The sequence below is a fragment of the Chroicocephalus ridibundus genome, chromosome 5, assembly GCF_963924245.1.
Source record: "Chroicocephalus ridibundus chromosome 5, bChrRid1.1, whole genome shotgun sequence".
In the NCBI taxonomy this organism is placed as follows: Eukaryota; Metazoa; Chordata; class Aves; order Charadriiformes; family Laridae; genus Chroicocephalus; species Chroicocephalus ridibundus.
Window position 1 is genome coordinate 18751909 of NC_086288.1, and position 20022 is coordinate 18771930.

Below are 20022 nucleotides of genomic sequence, written 5' to 3' on the forward strand. Positions count from 1 at the left end.
CTTTTACTTGAGAAAATAAGGTGGAAAAAGATACGTTGTAGTGCAAACATAGGAGAAAAGCTGTCTTAAGTGCTTGACTACTAAGGTAAAATCTTAACAGCTTTTCATCTGGTATTTGTGCAGAGGATTTTCTGAAAATGAGGTTGGGCAGTATAATCCTGCAATCAGTTCAACAGTTGAAGTGTGGGGTGCTTTGTGATGATGTGCAAGAAATGAGAAAGGCAGGTATACAGCAACTTGACGAGGGAATGATCAAGATTTCAAAATGTATATTGTTGTTTATCCTGGCAATTCAGGAACTCCCTGTTCTGAAGAAACAGCTTACTGCAGCACCTCTTCTGTGGGCTTCCCAATCAGTAATGTTTGTTTGTTTGTTTGTTTTCTGTTGGAATCAAATGCATAGGAAAAATCTAATCGATTTGGGGATTGTCAGACTGAACTGTGCTAATGACAGTGCCTGTTTTTGTACCATGTGCATTATGCTGTTGTCTTTTGTTAGGCTGTCATGGAATAATAGAATGTAGGGCTGGCTGAACAGTAAACTAGAATATAGCCTGACAAAAGCCACACAACTGAATGTATTCAGTGCAGTTTTCTACCTGTCTCATCTGGGTTGAGTTTTTTTGTTTCTTTTTTTTGTGGCTAGCATTTCTCTCATGTCAACAAATACAATTATATACATGGAAAGCAATATCTGTGTCTTCAGTTGTGTTTATGCTCTGCATAAATTGAGACAGAAGAAAGAAAGGGATTTTGTCTCTCTCCAAAACGTAGAATAATACCAACAAATTCAAATGCCTGTAAAGCTACAAGAATTTTGATTCAGTGGTATGCTAATGTGTTCAGATAACACTGCTCATAGAAGATATATTTTTGTTTAACAAATAAATATTAATTTTTATATGACTAAGGAGTGAGGTAGTTAATAAGGAAAGCTGAAAAGACTATATATTTCACTTTTCTGTACCTTTGGTTTCATAAATGATTCAAAACAAAACTTTGTGATTTTAATGCATTCTGTTGCATATATATAAAAACTTGTTAGTTTTCTTGTGGTTCTCCACTCCTACATGTTGCATTTCAGCCACAGACTTCTGAATATTTACAAAGTAAGCTATTATACTAACTGTAAAGATATAGAAAATAAGGTGCAGTATAGGTAATTCTGTCATTTCAACTAGTAATAGTTTTCAGTTAGTCTGATTTGGTGCTTTCATCTCATGCATTTGATGTAAAGTGTACTTTCTTTGACGCCTCCTACCTTTTTTTTTTTTTTTTTAAAGAAAGATTGAATTGTGGAAACAAACAATGAGAATTTCATTGATGTTTAATACAAGGAAAAGTAGTGATTTTTTTTTAACCCTAGTAAGTAAGAGCTTTTAAACAACACCTGGTGGATGACAAATACCAGGGGTAAATATAAATAACAGCAACCTAGACAAGAGCTCGAAAACTGGGGGTGGAGGAAGAGAGGAAATAGGGTTATTCATATAGGGTCATGGGATGGACAAAGAGGAAGATAAGTGAGGTTGTAATCAAATGCCTTAGATGTCTTTCTACTAATGGAAAAAAGGTATGGGGTAAACAAGCAGAACTGGAAATATTAGTACTCAGTCAAGATTGATTTAAATGCTCTAAAAGATCTCTCAGGATAACTTGTATAACTGGTATGTTTAAAAAAAAAAAAAAGTAGCTTGTTTTGGAGTTGCTTTGTATAACCTGTGCTTGCTTGTAGTTCTAGAATAAACTAAAGAAGTCAAAGCCACTGAAAAATCTGTAAGTTAAAGATACGCACTACACATGGTGATAGTTATACATGTGTGATATCTACTCAAAGATTTGTTCGTAAAAGTGTTATCTTTTATGGACTGTAAACAAAACTACCTACTAACTACCTTGTTAGACCATCATGTTTACCTGCTTTGGCAAAGTATAGTAATTTTCAGTAACTAAGAGAGACTCCCACACCTCTAAACCGTGTCTTTCCTAAAATACATATGTTTTGCTCTACCAGACCAGCAAGATCAAGTAAGCTAAGCTTCTTTAAGATACCAGATGGAATTATCCAAGGAATAGAATTTGGACAATAATGTCTACATAGTTGAAAAATTTGAATGACAAAACATGTAGGAGATGAACATCAGCTGTGAAAGCATGATGTTAGCAGGAGTCTGTCAGTGACCGTATTTCTACTGTCGAAGAGGAGAAAATAGCTAGTGGGATGACATAGATTTGCTTCAGTCAGATTGGAAAGAACCAGCTGAGAAAATGAAAGGCAACTTTTGGAGATAGTGACTATGAAATTATCTTAAATACATGATGTTTAGAAGAGGAGGAGAAAGAAGGACAAACTAAAAGCAGTGGACTTGGAGATATTGGTGACCTAAGATAATTTGTGGGTAAGATCTCATGAGGGCAAGTATAATGAAAAAAAGGTATTAGCTGGAAAGAACACTGAAGTCTCAAAGCAGTATATTAAATGTCCAGTTTTGCTAAACCGAGCTTCTCATCTTTCATGTGTTAAACGCAAGGAGGAGGACTGCAGAAAAAAACCCAAGTCAACTAGTAAATATGAAAGTAAGAGTAATGTGAAAATGAGGGCAAAACGGAAAGTTCAAGGTGTGTTGTTTGTTTCCTGCGATGTGTGTTTTGTTTGGTAATAAAAAATAATTCTGTGGTAATAAGAAATAATTCTATTTGTACATTAGCAGAAGGAAGACAATATCCACCAAGTGGTGGGGGAGGAAAAACTCATAGCACTGGGAAAACTAAAATGTTCAATGCTTGCGTATATTGCCCTTTCTTAAAAACAGTCATTTTGCCGTCAGCTAACATAATTAAAACTAGCCACAAAGAAGTAAGATCACAGGAAAATATAGCCCAGGCAAAACCCCTCAACATAGAATAGGTGAGAGATTTTTCGAACTGTTACTGATTATCTTCAAAGGACGTGTTATCTTTATCAGGATGAATGAAAATTCAGACTTTAAAGAGAAAGGTGTATATTTAGTCCCTCTAAAAAGGGACAAAAGGTGTTGGGGAATTAGAAATGTGTCAATTGAAATAAAAAAAAAAAAAAGCTGGAACTATTTGCAAGCAGCTGGAACAAAGAGTTGAAAAACAGCTAACATGGTATGACATGGTTTGGTTTTGACAAATCTAATGTAAAGTCTTTTTGTAAGAGACAGAGTAATAGAACTTGTGGATAAGAGATAACTGTAAATGTCACTTTGATTCCAGGAAGGCTTTGATGCTTACATGAGACTCATGCAAACAGGCCCATGTGCAAGGTAGAACCGTATTTGGCTAGGTGCAAAAAGAGCTGAGTAAGTGTACTTAGAGAGTGATTATCAGTAGTTCATTTTGAAACTGACACAGCACATCAGGTTGGGTTTCACGGAGGTCTGTCCTGCATCTGTCTTTTTTCAGTGTGTCCCTTAATGATCTGGCTGAGTAGAGGGAAATGGATATAAATTTTGGATACTACTGGCTTCCTTGTAATGGCCCTTGTGTTATCCATGGGACACAAGTAATAGGGCAAGAAGTGCAAGGTTTAAATTGCAGGAAAACAGGTTAAGGTTAGACATGTGGGGAGAAGGGGAAAACTTCCCAGTTATAAGAATATTGTATAGATTTGGAATAGATTGCTGGGGAGACAAAGTCAGTGGAAGTCTTCAGGAATGCCTTGACTAGTATCTCTCAGGGATGACAGATGTAGAGCTGATCAGGCTGTAGGCAGGGAACTGGACAAGATGACCTCTCTGTCACTAAAAAACAGAACTGGGAGAGTTGCTGTAAAATTACTATTTTATAGTATGTGCTCAGGAAAATGTTTGCATTGTTTCCTGTACTCTCCTCCTCTTTGCCTTTGGTAGGGACACAGATTTTTGTATGTCAGACTCGGAGTAGTTTAGAACATATTGTATATGTTAGCACATATGGCAAATATATTCCATTTAAAAATATACAGAGAGAGTCAACCTGCTCATGGTAGCAGGTGTAAGTGGTTTTCAGCTACAGTTGTCTGTCCTTTATAATAGCTGAGTTGTTTGCAAACTGTTCTAGGCAGTCCAACTATTACACCAAAATATTTGCTCTTAAGGTTTCTATTTTCTGAGATTTCAAGTAAATCCACCAGTAGATCTGCTGGGAATGCTTTATAGACAAAAATCGCCTATATATTTGTATACAGTAGGAGGTCTCTAATCAATACACAGGGGTCCAAATTGCTCTGCTTATGCGTGACCTATGGCGCTGGTTCTACGATAAACTACGCTTTTGTCTGGCCTGATGCCCTGGAGCTAGCTTTTGTGCCCTCCTTGTGGGACTGCAAGTCTGCTTTACAATTACAGATAAAATTCAGGTTGCTACAAGACATTGCAAAACCAGGTAGTGAATTGCACAAGATTTGCCTGCTGTTTCTGATTCACCGCTTCAGAAAAGACCAGACCCTAGATTTACATCCATGTACTGAACCTAGAGCTTTCCCACCAGGTGATTCTTGGGGCATTTTTTTCTTTTCTGGTTTCTGCCTCTTCCTTCATAAGGCTAACTGTAGTTGGGTAGAACTGCTAGAGCCAGTTTGTCTTTCTGTGCAGCCTGTAAATAATTTACTAGACACAATAATCTATATTATACTGTAGTCCATGCATATGCATAATTCCAGTATTGCACTTCGTCAGAAAGTCATAATCACTTACAGTACACTTTATCATGTTGAAAAATGACAGAACGGGTACCTCAATAACCCCATCAAATCTGTTGGTGTGTACACAGGTGTGCACACATCAAACTTCACTTCGCCATACTTAGCCATAAGTTTTATTTTGCAGCTTTTTAAGTGTAGAAGTGCACTGTGCTTCGCAGCCCTTGTATTTCTCAAATATTTCCACTGTTAGTTAAGAGTCCTGTGTGTGTGTTTTTCAGGATGCTATAACCAGTATGAGCAGCTGGGCGATTACTAAGAAGCAAAGGCCTGTATTAGGCATGTACATAGTGCCAAGAATTGGGGTGATGTTATACAGAAAGCAGCTGTATAATACTTTAGCTTTTAATCATTAGCCAGAATGCATTACGAGGCAGGTAAATAAACTGTTTACTGTCAGTCATCCCTAAGACGTAAATGCCTTGTCACAGGACAAAGTAAAACTCACTAATCTACAAACAGTACTGCAAGTAATTTGTAAAGATGCTTTTTTTTTCTTTCAGTGTGAATACAGCTGCTGCAAGTCGTCTTGGAAAGAGCTTAATATTTCACCAGCTGAGCAGCGGGAACAGTCAATTTTATTAGAAGTGATATTTACCTTTTCTTCTTTTATTTTGACCTATGCCCCATATGCAGTATGGAAAACAAAAGAGGAAAATTCAGCTAGTGGCATACATCTGTCTTTGCTGAAGCTTCTAACAGTCTTCAACAGCATTATCTTCACTGGCTTCATTCTTTTAAATGCAAATTGGAAACTGGGAGGGGGTACAGCCTTAATAGATTATACTCTGCTAAACAACCCCTGTCTTATTGTAATATACAAATGAAGGTGTGTCTGCAAGCTCATGAGGCAGTGGGGAGTGAGGTGGGGTATTTGCTGTCACTTGTGAAAATCTTTTAAGTACAGATGATTAAAAAAATGTGGAGTTTTGCATTTTGTTTTCTATTCTTACACATTTTAAAGCTTTTATGTTTATTCCGTGAGCAGTGAAAGTAGCGAAAACCCTATTGTGCATTAGATTTGTGTCTTTAGGTATCTTGCAGTGGCTGGGGCTCCCTTCTGTAATGCCTGTATCACAGAATTCCTTCCCCTTTTGCTGTCCTGCAGCATCTCCAGCTCCTAACTGCCCTAGAGGGCCTTCTCCTTCCCTGCATGTCCCTCGGCGGCGGGCTGGGGAAGATGGAGCTTCTGCCGTACCTGGTTCAGAGCTGGCAGAGACAGCATCAGGTTTCCACTCACTGGTTAGGATTTTTGCTAGGTCTCTGTGTGTGAGAGACAATTGCTCTCTGCAATTGTTTGCAATTTCTCTATATACTTCATTTTCTGATACAATATAAATGGAAATGAGTGTCTTAAAAACTACATGTTAAACTGTTGTGATGTGTCATGTTGTAAAACACGCATAAGAAGGAAGATGCTTGTTTGCTTTTCCAAAGATTGAGTATAGCATTTGAAGAGTTGTCTATTTTGTTATACGCTAGGTACTGTTAGACTCTTTATATAGAAATATATAAAGATATCCATCCAACGTATATATATAGAGAGGCATATTCCTTCATTACCTTAATCTTCAATAATTCTTTAGATCAAATGTGCAAATGAGCAATTCCCTTGTAAACTCTAAGAGGCATTCAGATCTCACACAGAGGACAGCACTGCCTTGTCACTCATGGAAAGTGAATGTTTTTTGAGGTTCTCTTGGCAGATTTTTGCTAATAGAATAATAAATTCAGGTAAAACTTGATGTAACCTCAGTTGCTGATATTGTTTGATCAGCTACACTGTGTTGCTAGTAATTGCCAAACCTATTCATCCATGGTATTACAAATACATTTTTCAGCATATTATTCTGTGTGATTGCCTACTGGCACCACCATTTCTTGTGACTCAGAATAGTGGCATTAATATTAACTTACTTTTCAATATCACATATGAACTGTCTTACTGACAATGAATATTGCTCTCCTTTTTGAAATGCGAATAGTCTTTAGGAAGGAAGGTGTTCAGGCAGGGAGGTGCTGGGGAACTCGAGCAGGAGACAGTCAGTGTCCTAACATTTCAGAACTCCCACAAACAGTCGGGGAGACAGATGAGCTGAAGTAGAGTGTAAGGGCAACCCTACCTGACAGCAACAAACATCACTCGGAGCAATTAGCACTGTTTTTAAAAATCAGTTTGGCATGTTAGCCTTGTTTTCTTGTGCTCATGTCCTATAGTGGCGTTTTTTAACTTGCAGCACAGCCAGAGAGGTTGCTCTTTCCAACCTGACAAAATACAACAGTAAAAAACACAACCCAAACTGTGGATCCAGCTGTGTTCAGAGCGATAACGTTGCAGATGGTCCAGACCAGAACGAGCGCGCAGCACAGTGCCATTCTCTTGATACACAAGGAAAACTTAGGCAGGCAGAGCAGGAGAGGAGGACAACGTGTACAAAGTCTGGGCATAAATCAGCTGCAGTTGAAATGTACGGCCTGCGTGCTGGGGGTAATCCAGCTCCTGAAGCAGTTTGGGGGCAGAAGTATATCCCTGACCTGTTCTTTAGTGTTGCCTGGTGTACAAAAGAGCGTTCACCATGGCCTGGGGTCTGCTTCAAGGCGTGGGGTCTGCTTCAAGGCCTGGGGCCTGTTGGGCTGTTGGGGGGGACTGCTCCGGGGCCTGAGGGGCTGCAGGGGGGCCTGCTCTGTAGGCTGAGGCCTGTCAGGCTGTGGCGGAGCTCTGATGGCATTTACACCATTTCGGAGGCTCACCACAGGCTTGGTGAAGGTAGCAGCAAAGCTTGAAAGAAAACAGTACGCTTCACTCCGTAACAGTGGTGAAAACGCTATGGTTTTGGTCTGCGGGTGCAAAAACAGTTTTGCATTCCACCTTGTGAGAGGGCAGGGTGAGTGCACAGCTGGTTCTCTAGCTGTATCTTAACAGAGATTGTTTCCTCTGAGTAAAAATGTTTGGAGGCATCTGGTAGTTTAAAATGAGGAGGAAAAGTTAACTACTCAGTAATTAAGGAAGGAATAGAGAGGGAAGAGACTAATTTATTATGCAGGGATTAGCAATATGACAAATAGCTGGTGAATTTCCTCAAGGAATCTGGTGTGGAAGCTTTTGCAAAAAAGCAGGAGGAGAAAGCAAAGAAAGCTACGTGTGGGGTAATGATATTGTCTGCTTTTTTACAAACTTCCTTTGAAAAAAGCAGAGTTTGTAAATTCCCAATGCAGACCTCTGGGATGATTCTTTTTGGCATCGTTGGCTGTAACTGAAATGCAAGTGTTAAACTATAACCATTTGGCGTGTAGGTGATTCAAAAGGCAGTTTGTTAAAGAATTTTCATACGGGTGTAGAAAAAGAAACGTAAGTGCTGTAGTAGTAGTAAAGCAGATTTTCAAAACAGCCATTTCTGTCATGAAATTTGAAGTATTTTGTGTTTTGCTAAAAGTAGCAGCACTTGAACTCTAACAAAGTGTGTGTGGGGGGGCATCTTTTTTCCTTGCTTCTTCTGGCTTGCTTAGGAGTTTTAGGTGTTTGTCAGTGGTGAATGCTAGCAGCTGGACAGAAAAGAGGGAGCCCTTTTAGGGATAAACTACTTTTATGCTGTAACAGGCATCGAACATTTTAAGTGGGGACATAACTGAATTTCTTATACGCTAGAGACAATCAAATATGAGGAACACATTCATAAGAAACTAGGATTTATAACTGCGTTTACTTCTAGAACCACTCATTAATTGTTATTTGGCACATGCACATGTGTTTTGCCTTTTTTTTTTTTTTTTAAGCAAGTATGTGTATTACACTGTGACTCTTTTCAGTCACTCTGGACAACACCACTATCTTTCTACTTTGTTCTGTTGTGTCTTGGTATTTTTGTGGATCCAATCTAAAAATCTCAAGGATAATCATAAGCAGAACTTCAGCATAGTCTGTATATATTCCTTCCATATGTGGAAAATCATGTTTGTGTGGGTTCAGTCAACTCAGTAGCAATCCTGAAGAATTCTGTGGGATGGTTCATTGTTCTGAGAACTTCTTATTTGCTAGAGAGCATGTAAAACATCTTTACTCTGCATAAATAAGTAATTACATTACATTGCCATTAAAATTAATTCCGTAATTTAAAATACCTAATTGTGCTGTTTTCTCTAGAGATTTTGTATTTTTACTGAGTAATTAATTTAGTTGTTTTAAATCACGATTTCTGTTTCAGAAATTTTCTGTAATGATAACTGGTTTTATATCTGTATTGAATATAAAAGTTACAAAGATAAAGCTGTTATCCCTTCAGAAGGTAAAGAAAATCAACTTCTAATCTTTTGAGAGGCACTCTGCAAATTAAGCAATCTGTTACAACAATCTGTAGATGAATCAGCATTTACGGAAGTACTTTAAGACATTGTTAATTTCATGTTGATTTATGTAAGTTTCCTATGCAGGCAAGGAATTTTAGGGGAGTGGAATTACTAAGTCACATTATGGAGGTAAACATGACGTGACTTCTGGCAAGTTAGCAAAGCACTTACTGTCTCTGAAAAGTTTCACTATTATGTTACTTGGCATGTACTCTGAACTTAAGCAACATAAAATGGCTAGGAGGAACAGAATTTTATCAAGTGGCTTCTAAGCACGCTTTAAGAGAAAGATTTATCAATGTCTTGTCAATGACACACCTTTAATACTATTAATTAATAATAGTATTAAAAGTAAGCGGGGAGAAGTCATTGTGCCTTATTTCTTATATGCATGTATATGTGTGTATACATGCGTATATTCACAAGTATTCTACTTGTGAATATTTTCTACTTCACAAGTATTGTGAAGTAGAAAAAGGCAGAGCACAGGGAGACAAAGATCTGTGGAATAGCTTTTTATGAAGCACCATCAATATGCTAGGGCTCTTCTGTCTGGAAAGAAATGTCTCAGAGAGGCTGTGGTAGAGGTCAGAAGATTATCCATGGCATGGAGAAGGTGCATATGGCATAATTGCTCATTTTCCGTTCCAGCACAGAAGCAAAAGGGCATCAAATCAAACCAAACCAGGATGTTTTGGATTTTAAACTACAAAAGGAAGTTATTTTTTTTCACGTAGTGTGTAACTAAGCTGCAGAAGACCTTCCATGGGATGTTGTGGATGCCGGAGGCTTAAATGGGTTCATAGACTTGGATAGACCTGTGGAAGCGGAGTCAGTTAAGGGGTGTTAAATGTAAAGGCTGAATCTCTGGTTCAAAAAGTCCCTGGAAGCGCTGCTTGCTGTGGTCCCTGAGAGTTCTGGGAAAATATGGTTTAGTGCTTGCCCGGTATTTACATTATTCCTTAGACATCTGCTTTTACCCCTGTTTGGAGGCAGGGTGAACCTCTTGATTTGACCTACTGCAGCCAACTGCTACTTACTGCAGGAATTAAGCAGAATGATTTGGGACTCTTTCCCAGACATGATGATTAGCTTTTCTTGGGGGTATTCCCAATAGGTAAACACTGACACAAGAACGTTGTTGGATGCTCCTCAGATATTTTGTAGGCATTTTGTTAGGGTCACAGAGATTTTAAGTTGAGATTTTAATTTGATACCATTAGCATTTCTTCATCTCTCATAGTAGTATTCATACTGGAGAAGTAATTTCATATAGAGAACTATGTGGAAAGAAAATTAGTTTTGATAGAAAAAGAAATGTTGCAGGGGAAATGCCTTGACATAAATAGCTGAGGGGGCAAGGCAGCATTCTTGTGGGGGAAGGAGTGGAAAATGTGGTCATTTCCAACTGCCTCCTTTCATTGTGGGATTGGCATCACTCAGGAAAGTAATTTTAACCTTATGGCTACTTTAATTTCCTGTTCTGTAAATCGGTAGCTGCTTAACTTCCCAGCTTAGTGAACAGAGATTTTAGTTGTACTTCAGGCATCTTCTGAAAGAGTAACTAGCTGTGGAAGTACCAAAGAGTTTTCAGTAGTCTTGTGCATCTCAAAAAAAAAAAAAAAAAAAAAAAAGGCGGGGGGGGAGGGGGGCAATATTAGAGATTTAAAATCCATCTAATACTGAATACTTTCAAAACACAAGTATTTTGTACTTCCTTTTTATACTTTTGGAGAATTTCTCCAGGTGTAATAGCTCACCTGGTCTGCCGTGCTAGATTCTATTACTACCGTCAGACATGAAAGGTACACCACTCTCTTTCCATTTTGCATTTTTCTCAGTCAGAAAACCAGAATATAACAAACCTTCCACTAACAGGGCTTAAAAATAATTTCTGAAGTGGGTTGCATTCTTCCATTAACAGGCAGGATTTGCCTATATTCCAGTTTGAATGCTTGATAGGTAATAACGTGTTGACCAAAGTCTTCTGAAAGCAAATTTGTCCTGTAAAAAAATGAAAAAAGATTATTATGGTCTTGAGTAAAACAAAAAATACTTAATGATATGCATGCCTTCTGGACATGTGCAAATAACATGTTAGATACATATTTTTCTCGCCTCGTTTCATTTTCTGAATCTTTCTTCTATAAAGTCAAAGTTTACTTGCCAAATATATTTAAAGATCATTTACTCAGTGAAACTCATTATGTAGTTTCCCAAAAAACAGTAGTGTAGCATAACGTAGCATGGAAATACTGGATATATATATGGCAGTTACGTAGTAGCTATTTGAAGACACTGTAAGTGCAGAGTTAAATATATTTTTAAGGAGTTTTAAGGAGTACCATTAAGGTTGGCAACAATACGTGCAAATTTGAGATTTTTAACTGCACAATCAGATGCATTGGTATAGATGCTAGCATCCTGAGGACGCAGATAATCCTTTTCCCATAATAGGAAGTTGGCAACTTCAGTATAAATAAAAACTAATACATCAAAGTCACTACCAAATGAATCAGTCAGCTACTAAATTAATTTGCATTTCATTTGTGAAGGTATGTCAGAAATTCTGTTCTTTGTAAAACTGTTATTCATTCAGACTTAAACTCTTTGAGTGTTGATATTTCATGTGTCTTTTATTTAAACTTTTGTTTCACTACCAACTATTGCTCACTACTAGTTTCTGATAAGCAGTAATAACAGCTTTGGCGGAAACAACAGTAATGAAGTTCTTAAACTTTAGGCCAAATAGCTTCTTTCTTGGTGAAGCAACGTTATCCCAAGTCTTCTAATCAGCTTTGAACAACATTACATTGTTTTGAAGTATTGTTATAAATAAGTTCATTAAAAAGTAATACTGCCTAAGCAAGAATTACCTCACTGACTGTTTGAACTATCTCTATTTCTATTAGTTCAGTCTATCTCAGTATTTTCTGTGGTAACTATTTAAAAAAAATTCCTTAGACTGTTTTAAAAATAACTTTGCATTTTAAGTTGATTATAGCTTCAACTTGAACGACTATATGATAGTCAATGTATTGTTAAATGTATTTAAAATACTGATTTTGTTTCATGTTCCTTACAGGTGCATTCTGCTCCCTCTCTTGGGAATGAAGCCCCCTCAGCAGAGCCTCTTCCTGCTCGTAGATTCGGTTGACGAGGGCTGTAACGTTGCCGAGGGTGAACAGACTTCTACAAGTTTATCTGGAACAATAGCAGAGCTTTTAGCTGGCCACTTTGAGTTCTTCCCTCCCTGGCTGCTCCTTCTGTGTTCTGCCCGCAAGCAGAGTAAAGCTGTTACAAAAATGTTTACAGGTGAGTACAGAGCATAGAAGTGTCTGTTACCTGCGCCTGGAACTAGGTCGTAGTATTTATAAGACCCTTGGTGATGGTTGAAAGTGATGATACATGCTTAGTTCTAAAAAATCACAAAAATGGTAATTCTAAAAAACACACATTCCAGTTTTACTGAGGACTATAGAAAGCTTAAATCAGCCAAGTATTTCAGAGGTAAATTGTGTCTTTGCAATACATCTGCAAAGAATATGGCTGTTCTGAGTTTGCCTCTCGCTTTACTAGTTTTAAAAAGTTTTGAAACAGTGTATGTGACATGTTAAGTACGTAAGTATGTCAACTGCATACACCCATTCCTTACAACCTCAGAAGATTATTTTTTTCATCTCCCGTTAAAATCTCTCCCCTTATTTTCAGAAAGCTGGCAATAATCCTTGAAGGTGCAATTTGAGAGGGGAACAATGTAGATGTGAATTCCTGGAGTATGCTTTTGGCAAAGGTTGCACAGTAAAAAAATTCTTTACAGCTTCTTCATCCAGGCTTTCTTGTGTCATGAGAACATTTCTTCACTATAATGACATTGTTACTGGAGGTTCTCTGAAATTTAATAAAGGGCAATATCTAGACTGGATTCCAGGCCTATGTATAAAGCCTGTGTGTATTAAGGACACAATTAGGACAAAAATGTGGTTACAGAACATAGACCCATAGGCTTGCTCGTTTCCACAGTGGCAAAAGGTCAATGGGATAATTGCATTTTGGAATGAAGTACTGTATTAATCAGCAGCAGACATGAAGATTGGTATTTGGGAGTATGTGAGAACTAAAGGAAACTTTGGGGTAGCTTCACAGGGCTCCTTTGGACATTCATATGGGAATACTTTTGTCAAAGCTTGGCTGATTAGGTACGTTGTCATTGCCAAAAAAACAGACAAAACTTTCTTCAGAGCGGTTTTATTTCGTTTCCATTGAATCATATAATGTTTCAGACTAGTCCTAAAAAATTGCTGTTGTCTTCTAAAGTATGTTTCCAGATGGAATTCCTGACAGGAAAAATCAGCAGAACTAATGGATATGCCTTTAAAATAAATTTAATTTGCATGAGTTAATTTCTCATTTCCACAGAGAATGACTTGATGAATAGCATAAAGGAAGTTGGCTTGTGATATTATAATCCCATCTTCACTGTGGAAAAGGTACAGCAAAGAAAGAATGAATCCCCAAAGTAATTGGACACAAATTGAGAAGAAATTTTAGGGTCTCTTTGGAGGAAGTTGTGTTTTGTTCCACTATGAAAGAAAATGTGACATTAGAGCCACTGTGGTGGTTACCTGCTTAATACACTGCCGGATGAGTTTCCTGTTTACAGCTAATATTCAAGTTTCTGAAAGGTATAGTGAGAATGTGAGAAGCACAGCTGAAGCTTCCGTTAACTTCAGATACATTGCAACTTTGTGTAATTAAACTTGAGATAACGGTCATTTCTTTTCTGGTTCTAGCCTGAAAAGGATAGAATGTCATTAACACTTCTGGGGCAAACCCTTCTCCTCCTTTGTGGTATTTGAACATTTACTTTTAGCCGAGCCAATTTATAGAGCTATTTAATTGGTGGGCAGGCAGAATTCAAGATCAACGACAAGTATTTTTTGCACTCATGACTGAAGAAATAAATGGTGTATAATGTGCACTGCACGCTGGGGGACTGTTGTTCTGTATTTCTAATACTTCCCATTTCCTGGCAAATAAGTGTTTGCAGCCATAATGATAATATAATCACTGTACATTTTCTTCAAATGTGTTTCTTCAATGTGGAAAAAAAAAATCAGTTTCACTGTAACTTAGTAAGATAGATTGGAATCCTTTTAGGAATATTTTAGGAAAATGTGTCCCATGTCTGTGTCCCATGTCTATTTTTTTTTCTGCTAAAGATTTTAGAGTATGATATGAAATATATATTAACCAATATTAATTTGTTTACAATCAGTATGTATCTGTTTTCACTTAAAATTTTCATGAAGTGAAAATTTCCTCCAGATACCTGCTGAAATGAGAGCTAAACCTGTTTGTTATCAATGACTGGGAAAAGGATTCCTGCAGTGGCCTGGTCCTGACAGTGCTCTTTTCTGGGTATCCAGTACAGATGACAGTTCTGCAAACATCTCCCTAGCCAAAAATAGTGATGACGTGGAAGAGGGAGTCCAGTCTTTCTCATCCAATGTCATCTTGCCGCTGCCAGTGGTGAATACATCATCCCTGCCACTCTTTAAGAATGAAAAAAGGAGGAGGGGTATTTATTCTGGTCCTCTTTGTTTCTTCACTTTTTTTGGTGACTTATGAAAGTTGAATAGTTGTGCCTGTATCTTCTGCAGCTGGTGTTCGGGGCCCTCCTGTATTCCCAGATTCTGTAGTAGCACAATGTGCTACAGATTTTTTGCCTTATTCAGAGTCTCAGCTTTCATTAATTAAAAAAAAAAAAAAAAAAAATTTTGCCTCTTGTGGCTGCAGAGACAACCTCAAAAATATGAACCAAATGTAAAATGATGCCTGCATGAGTCTGCGGTCACCCTCCACAGTGAGCAAAAGCCAGCCAGTTGAGTGAAAAAGGAGAGGAACAGAAAATACATGTCCTCCTGCCTTCTCTTGCATGTGTGCTGTCACCAACTGCCACATCATGCCTGTTTTTTTTTTCTTACAGGCTTTTTCCTAAATGTAACAATTCTCCGTCTTGCACCCATAATTATCCACATTTTTTTCCACATCGTTTGTTATCATTTGACTACAAGTATGGACAGTTAAGCAGTTACATTATACACAGTCTTTCCAATCTTTGTATTAGAATGTTAGAAAAAGTTTCCTTGTATTTCTAAATAACTGAAAAAGCCCTCTAACCTGAAAGTGGCACAGAACATAATTTATTTATTCTTTTAACGCTTCAGCTGATTAGCTAATAAAAATGCTTCTTCTAAAATGAGGCTAAATCTTGAAAGCATAGCAGTTGTTCTTACAAAACTAAATTCATTTTTTAAAGATCCATCATATTAATTGAAAAACTTTAGGTATTTTAAAAACAGGCAATTTTATTTTGGTCAGTTTGAGTGAAAAGCAGATAATTTCTCATTAACAGCATAAAGGTAAGTAGACAAAACTACGTATGCACAAATACTTTATTTATCGGTTTAAAGAGGCTTTTTTTAATAGGCATTTACTTAATTTCTTCTTTTTTGCTGCACACAGAAATCAAGTATCTGTGACACGGTGCTTGATTATACCCCTCAATTAAACACTGACATTCTTCATCCAAAGAATTCCTTCTCATGCGTGAGGCATGAGTTGCACCAGTGTGGTGCAACCCATGCAGATGTCACATCTCAGGGAGCTGCATTTTCCATAAAGTTAATGTTAGATACTGGAAAGATACTGGAAACTATAATAAAAAGAATCAAGTGGATGTGAAAGGGTTCACTTTATCCTCAGAGGCAGTTAAGCTCCATTCACCCACTTATCCATAGGCAAAAGCAAACCATCATAGAATCATATCTGTTGTACATTTTTCACTCTTCCTTTTATCTATCATTCAGTTCCAGACAGCCAGATATTTTTTAAAGTTGATATTTATCCAAACTTATTCTGGATGAGAAATCTTGGAAGCATATGTCTTTCTCATATTTCTGCTATTTGTTGGTTCTGGTCTGAATAGATGTGGAGGGTTGGTTTTCTTGTAGCCTTGCCTAAAATTAAAAAATAAGCAAAAATGTGAAAACTTTAGAGAAAGATAGTAAAAATCACAACCCAGCTTCTCTCCATCCAGAAAACTCATACTGTTTGGTAATTGAAGCTACTCAGGTAGTCATATTGCTGAATCCCCAAATCAAATCAGTTGCCTCTTTTGGGACTGAACCTTTACTCATTATCTGTCATTCCAGAAGATAAATGTCCTGAGAGCAGTGCAGGAGAAATCACTTAAAAATAGAAAATCTAAGTTGTCCTCTTAAGTTTTCATTATAGGTTGGAATTTATTTGGGTGGTTTCATGTTACTTTAAAGTCTTTATGGGAGTTGTATTTTTACTATAAAAGATAATTCTTATATATTTATGTAGTTGTAAACTTTACTTCTATAATATTCAAGCTTTGAAAAAGTTTATTTGTGTTTTGGTTTGGTTTGGTTTTTGAAAAAAAAATATATTTAGCAGGCTCGGGAAATAAACTGGGAGCTCTTAATGACTCTTTCCTTTCTTCTCATTACCACTTTCTTCTGATTACCGCTTTGAAAACATGATACTGGGGAATTTCATATTTCCTAATAAAAAGTTGTGGGTGAATTTTGAACATATTTGCTTTGTAATTAAAGAGGGAAGACTAAATTGTTTTAAATGGACTGTTACCTGTAAATATAACTAAAACTTCTGTGCAGTGACACGGCCCAGTGAGAGCAGCAGATTTCAACCTCAGTGTCTCTTAGCACCTGGTAGATGCAATGAAATTTGTAATGCACAGTATACTGCAAATGCACCAAAAGCCAAGTGTGCTGCTTGAATTTTCAGGTGCATTTCACTCTGCTGGGTACGTTAATTCTTTTTGAGCAGGTGTGCATAAATGGCTGTAGAAATACTTCATTAATATATGCTTAGATCGGCACTGTAAATTAATGCCTAAACACTGCCATGTTTTTAATCATTTAGATTACTTTAAAGTTAACAATTAGTTAAATGAGATATATTAAAATGTATTTTAAACTTTTGTAATTTACTTATGCAAATGTAGTTAAAGATATGAAAGTAAAAGGGTGTTTTTGAGTATTTACTGGAACCTGCTAGTTAATAGCTTATTTTTTATTATTAAAGTTTGAAAAGGTTGACATACTGTAAAAGGATTTATATAGCCAAGATACTTTTTTCCTTTTTTTTTTTTTTTCCTTTGAATGACCCTAGATCTTGCCAAGAAATACATTTGGAACTGATTTGTTTACAGAACTGCCAGAAATTTAATAAGTCAGGAAAATCCATATTGGAGCTCCCATTGGGTTGAAAGTGATGTGTTGTAGGAAAAATTTTAACAATGCAAAAAGCAGGGTCGTGGGACTGCAAGTTCTGTCTACTGCACTAAGTAGTTCATGGGAATGCATCTGAAACAAAATGAGCTTTCTCTTAATGTTTTGGTGCTTCTTGTCCATGAAAGTGACTTATTGTAGCTGGTAGGGTTGAAAAGCAAGTTTGCAGGATCTTTCTTTGGAAATGTAAAATGACTTCATTTAGACAGATGTTTGGGCAAAAAAACCATGGCTTTGTTTTCCTCCTTCAAGCTAGCAACAAGAATTTGATTTAAAAAAAAAAATTCTATCTGCAAGGCATTCTTTTAATTGTTTGCTTGTTATAGTATGGCATGGTGCAGTGGTTAAAATGGACAGCCTATTTCTGTTCAAAAGTCTGTTACAATGGCAGTTTGTTAATCTCAGCCCTTAAAGAGTGTATCATCCCTGGGATGTGTGAAGATCTGTACGAGTGCAGTGTGCTTCTTGAAATACAGCCTTGTCTTCAGATATTGTATGTAGGATCTCATTAACAAGGAACATTTAGAAATATTGCAAAATAAACTATTTTTCGCTTCCATGAACATACAGCCAATCAAATTGTTTAAATTACTGATTTCTGGACTAGTCAGTGCACTGAAGTCTTCTGAAATTTATTTGGCAGGCTGAAGTGCTTAGGCATTTGTTGTGTCTCAGACAAGTACAGAGTAGGGCAATATTTTTAACCCAAATATGGAACAAAGTAATGATACAGCCTCATTTAATATGGGGGCAGGGACCCAAATACACAAACCCTTCCTTTTTTACTTTTTTTGGAGGGCTTGGGGTTTTTTTTATGACATCCAAAATGTTTTTTTTTTACTTTGCCACTCATTTTGGGAAGCAAAATCAAAATTAGTATTCAAATGATGTTGCAAGATAAGCAAGTCTTTTGCTGTTGAAGCACACATAGAGGAACTGAGGTGCTTAAACGGTTCTCACTCTGCAAATTTTCACGTGAAGGCTGGGAGTTGAGGGAGGTGAAGTGTCGTCATTAGTCAGTCAACACTGAACATTAGCTGAAATCTCAGGATTGCTGTCATCTGAGTCAATCGGGAATTCTCATTGGGGGGAAATGAAATCAACTACTGTAAAAACTGAAAAAACACTTGAGTAATTTAAAAATGAAAATAACTTATGTATACAGAAGGAAGGATGGAAGGAAGGATGTGGGCATGGGATTAATGTGAGATGCGAGCAGTCACTTATGTCTGAACACATTGATGAGGAGTTTGCAGAGCTCTGTACGTATTCTTGTTCATCCAAGCGACAGGTACAAATCTGACTAGGAGAAGCAGAGAGGTTCAAAGAACTGGAAGGTGAGTGAATGCTCTGATTTGAGCAAAACGTAGCTGTTCCCTGCACATGTGAGATAACCAAAGGGATGCTTGTGTCTGATTACAGCTCTGTATATGCGTACAACTCTGAACGCCCTGGTTTTAATGCCTTTGTTTTCACTTATGCATCTTCTGAAGGATCGTAACCTAGGAACAGCTTTCTGCTCGAAGTGTAAGTTTGGGATCTGCAGAATCACAGGGCACTGGCAGTCTTTACTCAGTGACATTTCTTACTCGGCTTATGTACATGAATTATGAGCTTTACAAAGTTACATACAATATTTTAATCAAATACATAGTAAATCAATGAATTATGCCATTCTGCAGGTCATGTTAGTACATTACTTGAAGTTGTGCCAGATTATGGTGGATAAAGATGGTTCTGTGTTTCTTTCAAGAAAGAAAAAAAAAAAAAGCCTCTGTGGAGTGGAGAAGGATCCCCCCAAAATAATTGTTTTCTGCCTCCTGGCCTTACCATTCAAAAATCTTGAATTAGACAATCTTATTAGTGTAGTCTTAGCCTGAGAAGTGACGGTGCAAAAGCATCCTATCCAGGGATCTTACTTCTGGGAGAAGCATGGTTATGGTTTAGGTATTGTGTTGGTTTAGTGCTGTTACATTTGTAATGCTACCATAATTAGTAAGGGAAGCAGAAACATTTTAGTTAACATTGCCTTAGTTTGCCTCTTAGTTCTAATCTGTTGTGTTTGTACAATACTTGTGTAGACTAAACAATTAACAGAGTGAGCTTAATGTGACTTTCAGAACCTCTGCTGAAGACACTTGGGAACAAAAAAACCATCTCTGTTATCAGCCTGAATTTTTTTCAGTCAGAACAATGTCACAGACTGAGCAGTTTGATCCACAGAATGTTTAAATACAATAAAAATACAGATCTGAAAGTAACATTCTTCAGAGTCTCACTTAAAATTATTTGCGCCATGGAGATGGGGCCAAAATTGCATTGAATGCATTGCTCTGTAGTTGCTTTTCCTTAAAATATAATTTGGAGGTTAGTAACTGCTTTGTTTTGAATACCAAAGTTGGGGGTTTTTATGACTAGCTGATCGGACTGTAAAGAAATGTGTGCAATCTGCTGTACTGGAGGAAGAAATTACAGCCTGTCCCTGGAGAAGTGAGGTACAATTCTGGCCCAAAACACAGTAGTTTTAAGTTGCTGTGTCTGTGACCTCTGCGGTTTTCCCATAGCTTCCGGAAAAGTAGTGTTCAAACAATGTAATGTGTCATTAATCAAAGACCGGTAGATCTTCCTCAA

General features: G+C 37.2%; 1 protein-coding gene across 1 annotated transcript in view; it reads left to right on the plus strand.

The window, feature by feature from the left end:
* The window catches only part of ANKRD50 (ankyrin repeat domain containing 50), a 42948-nt gene that overhangs the window by 13060 nt on the left and 9866 nt on the right, over positions 1 to 20022 (plus strand). The window contains exon 3 of the mRNA XM_063335965.1: positions 12135 to 12364. Within this exon, the coding sequence (XP_063192035.1) occupies positions 12135 to 12364 (230 nt within the window). The remainder of the gene's footprint in view (positions 1 to 12134; positions 12365 to 20022) is intronic.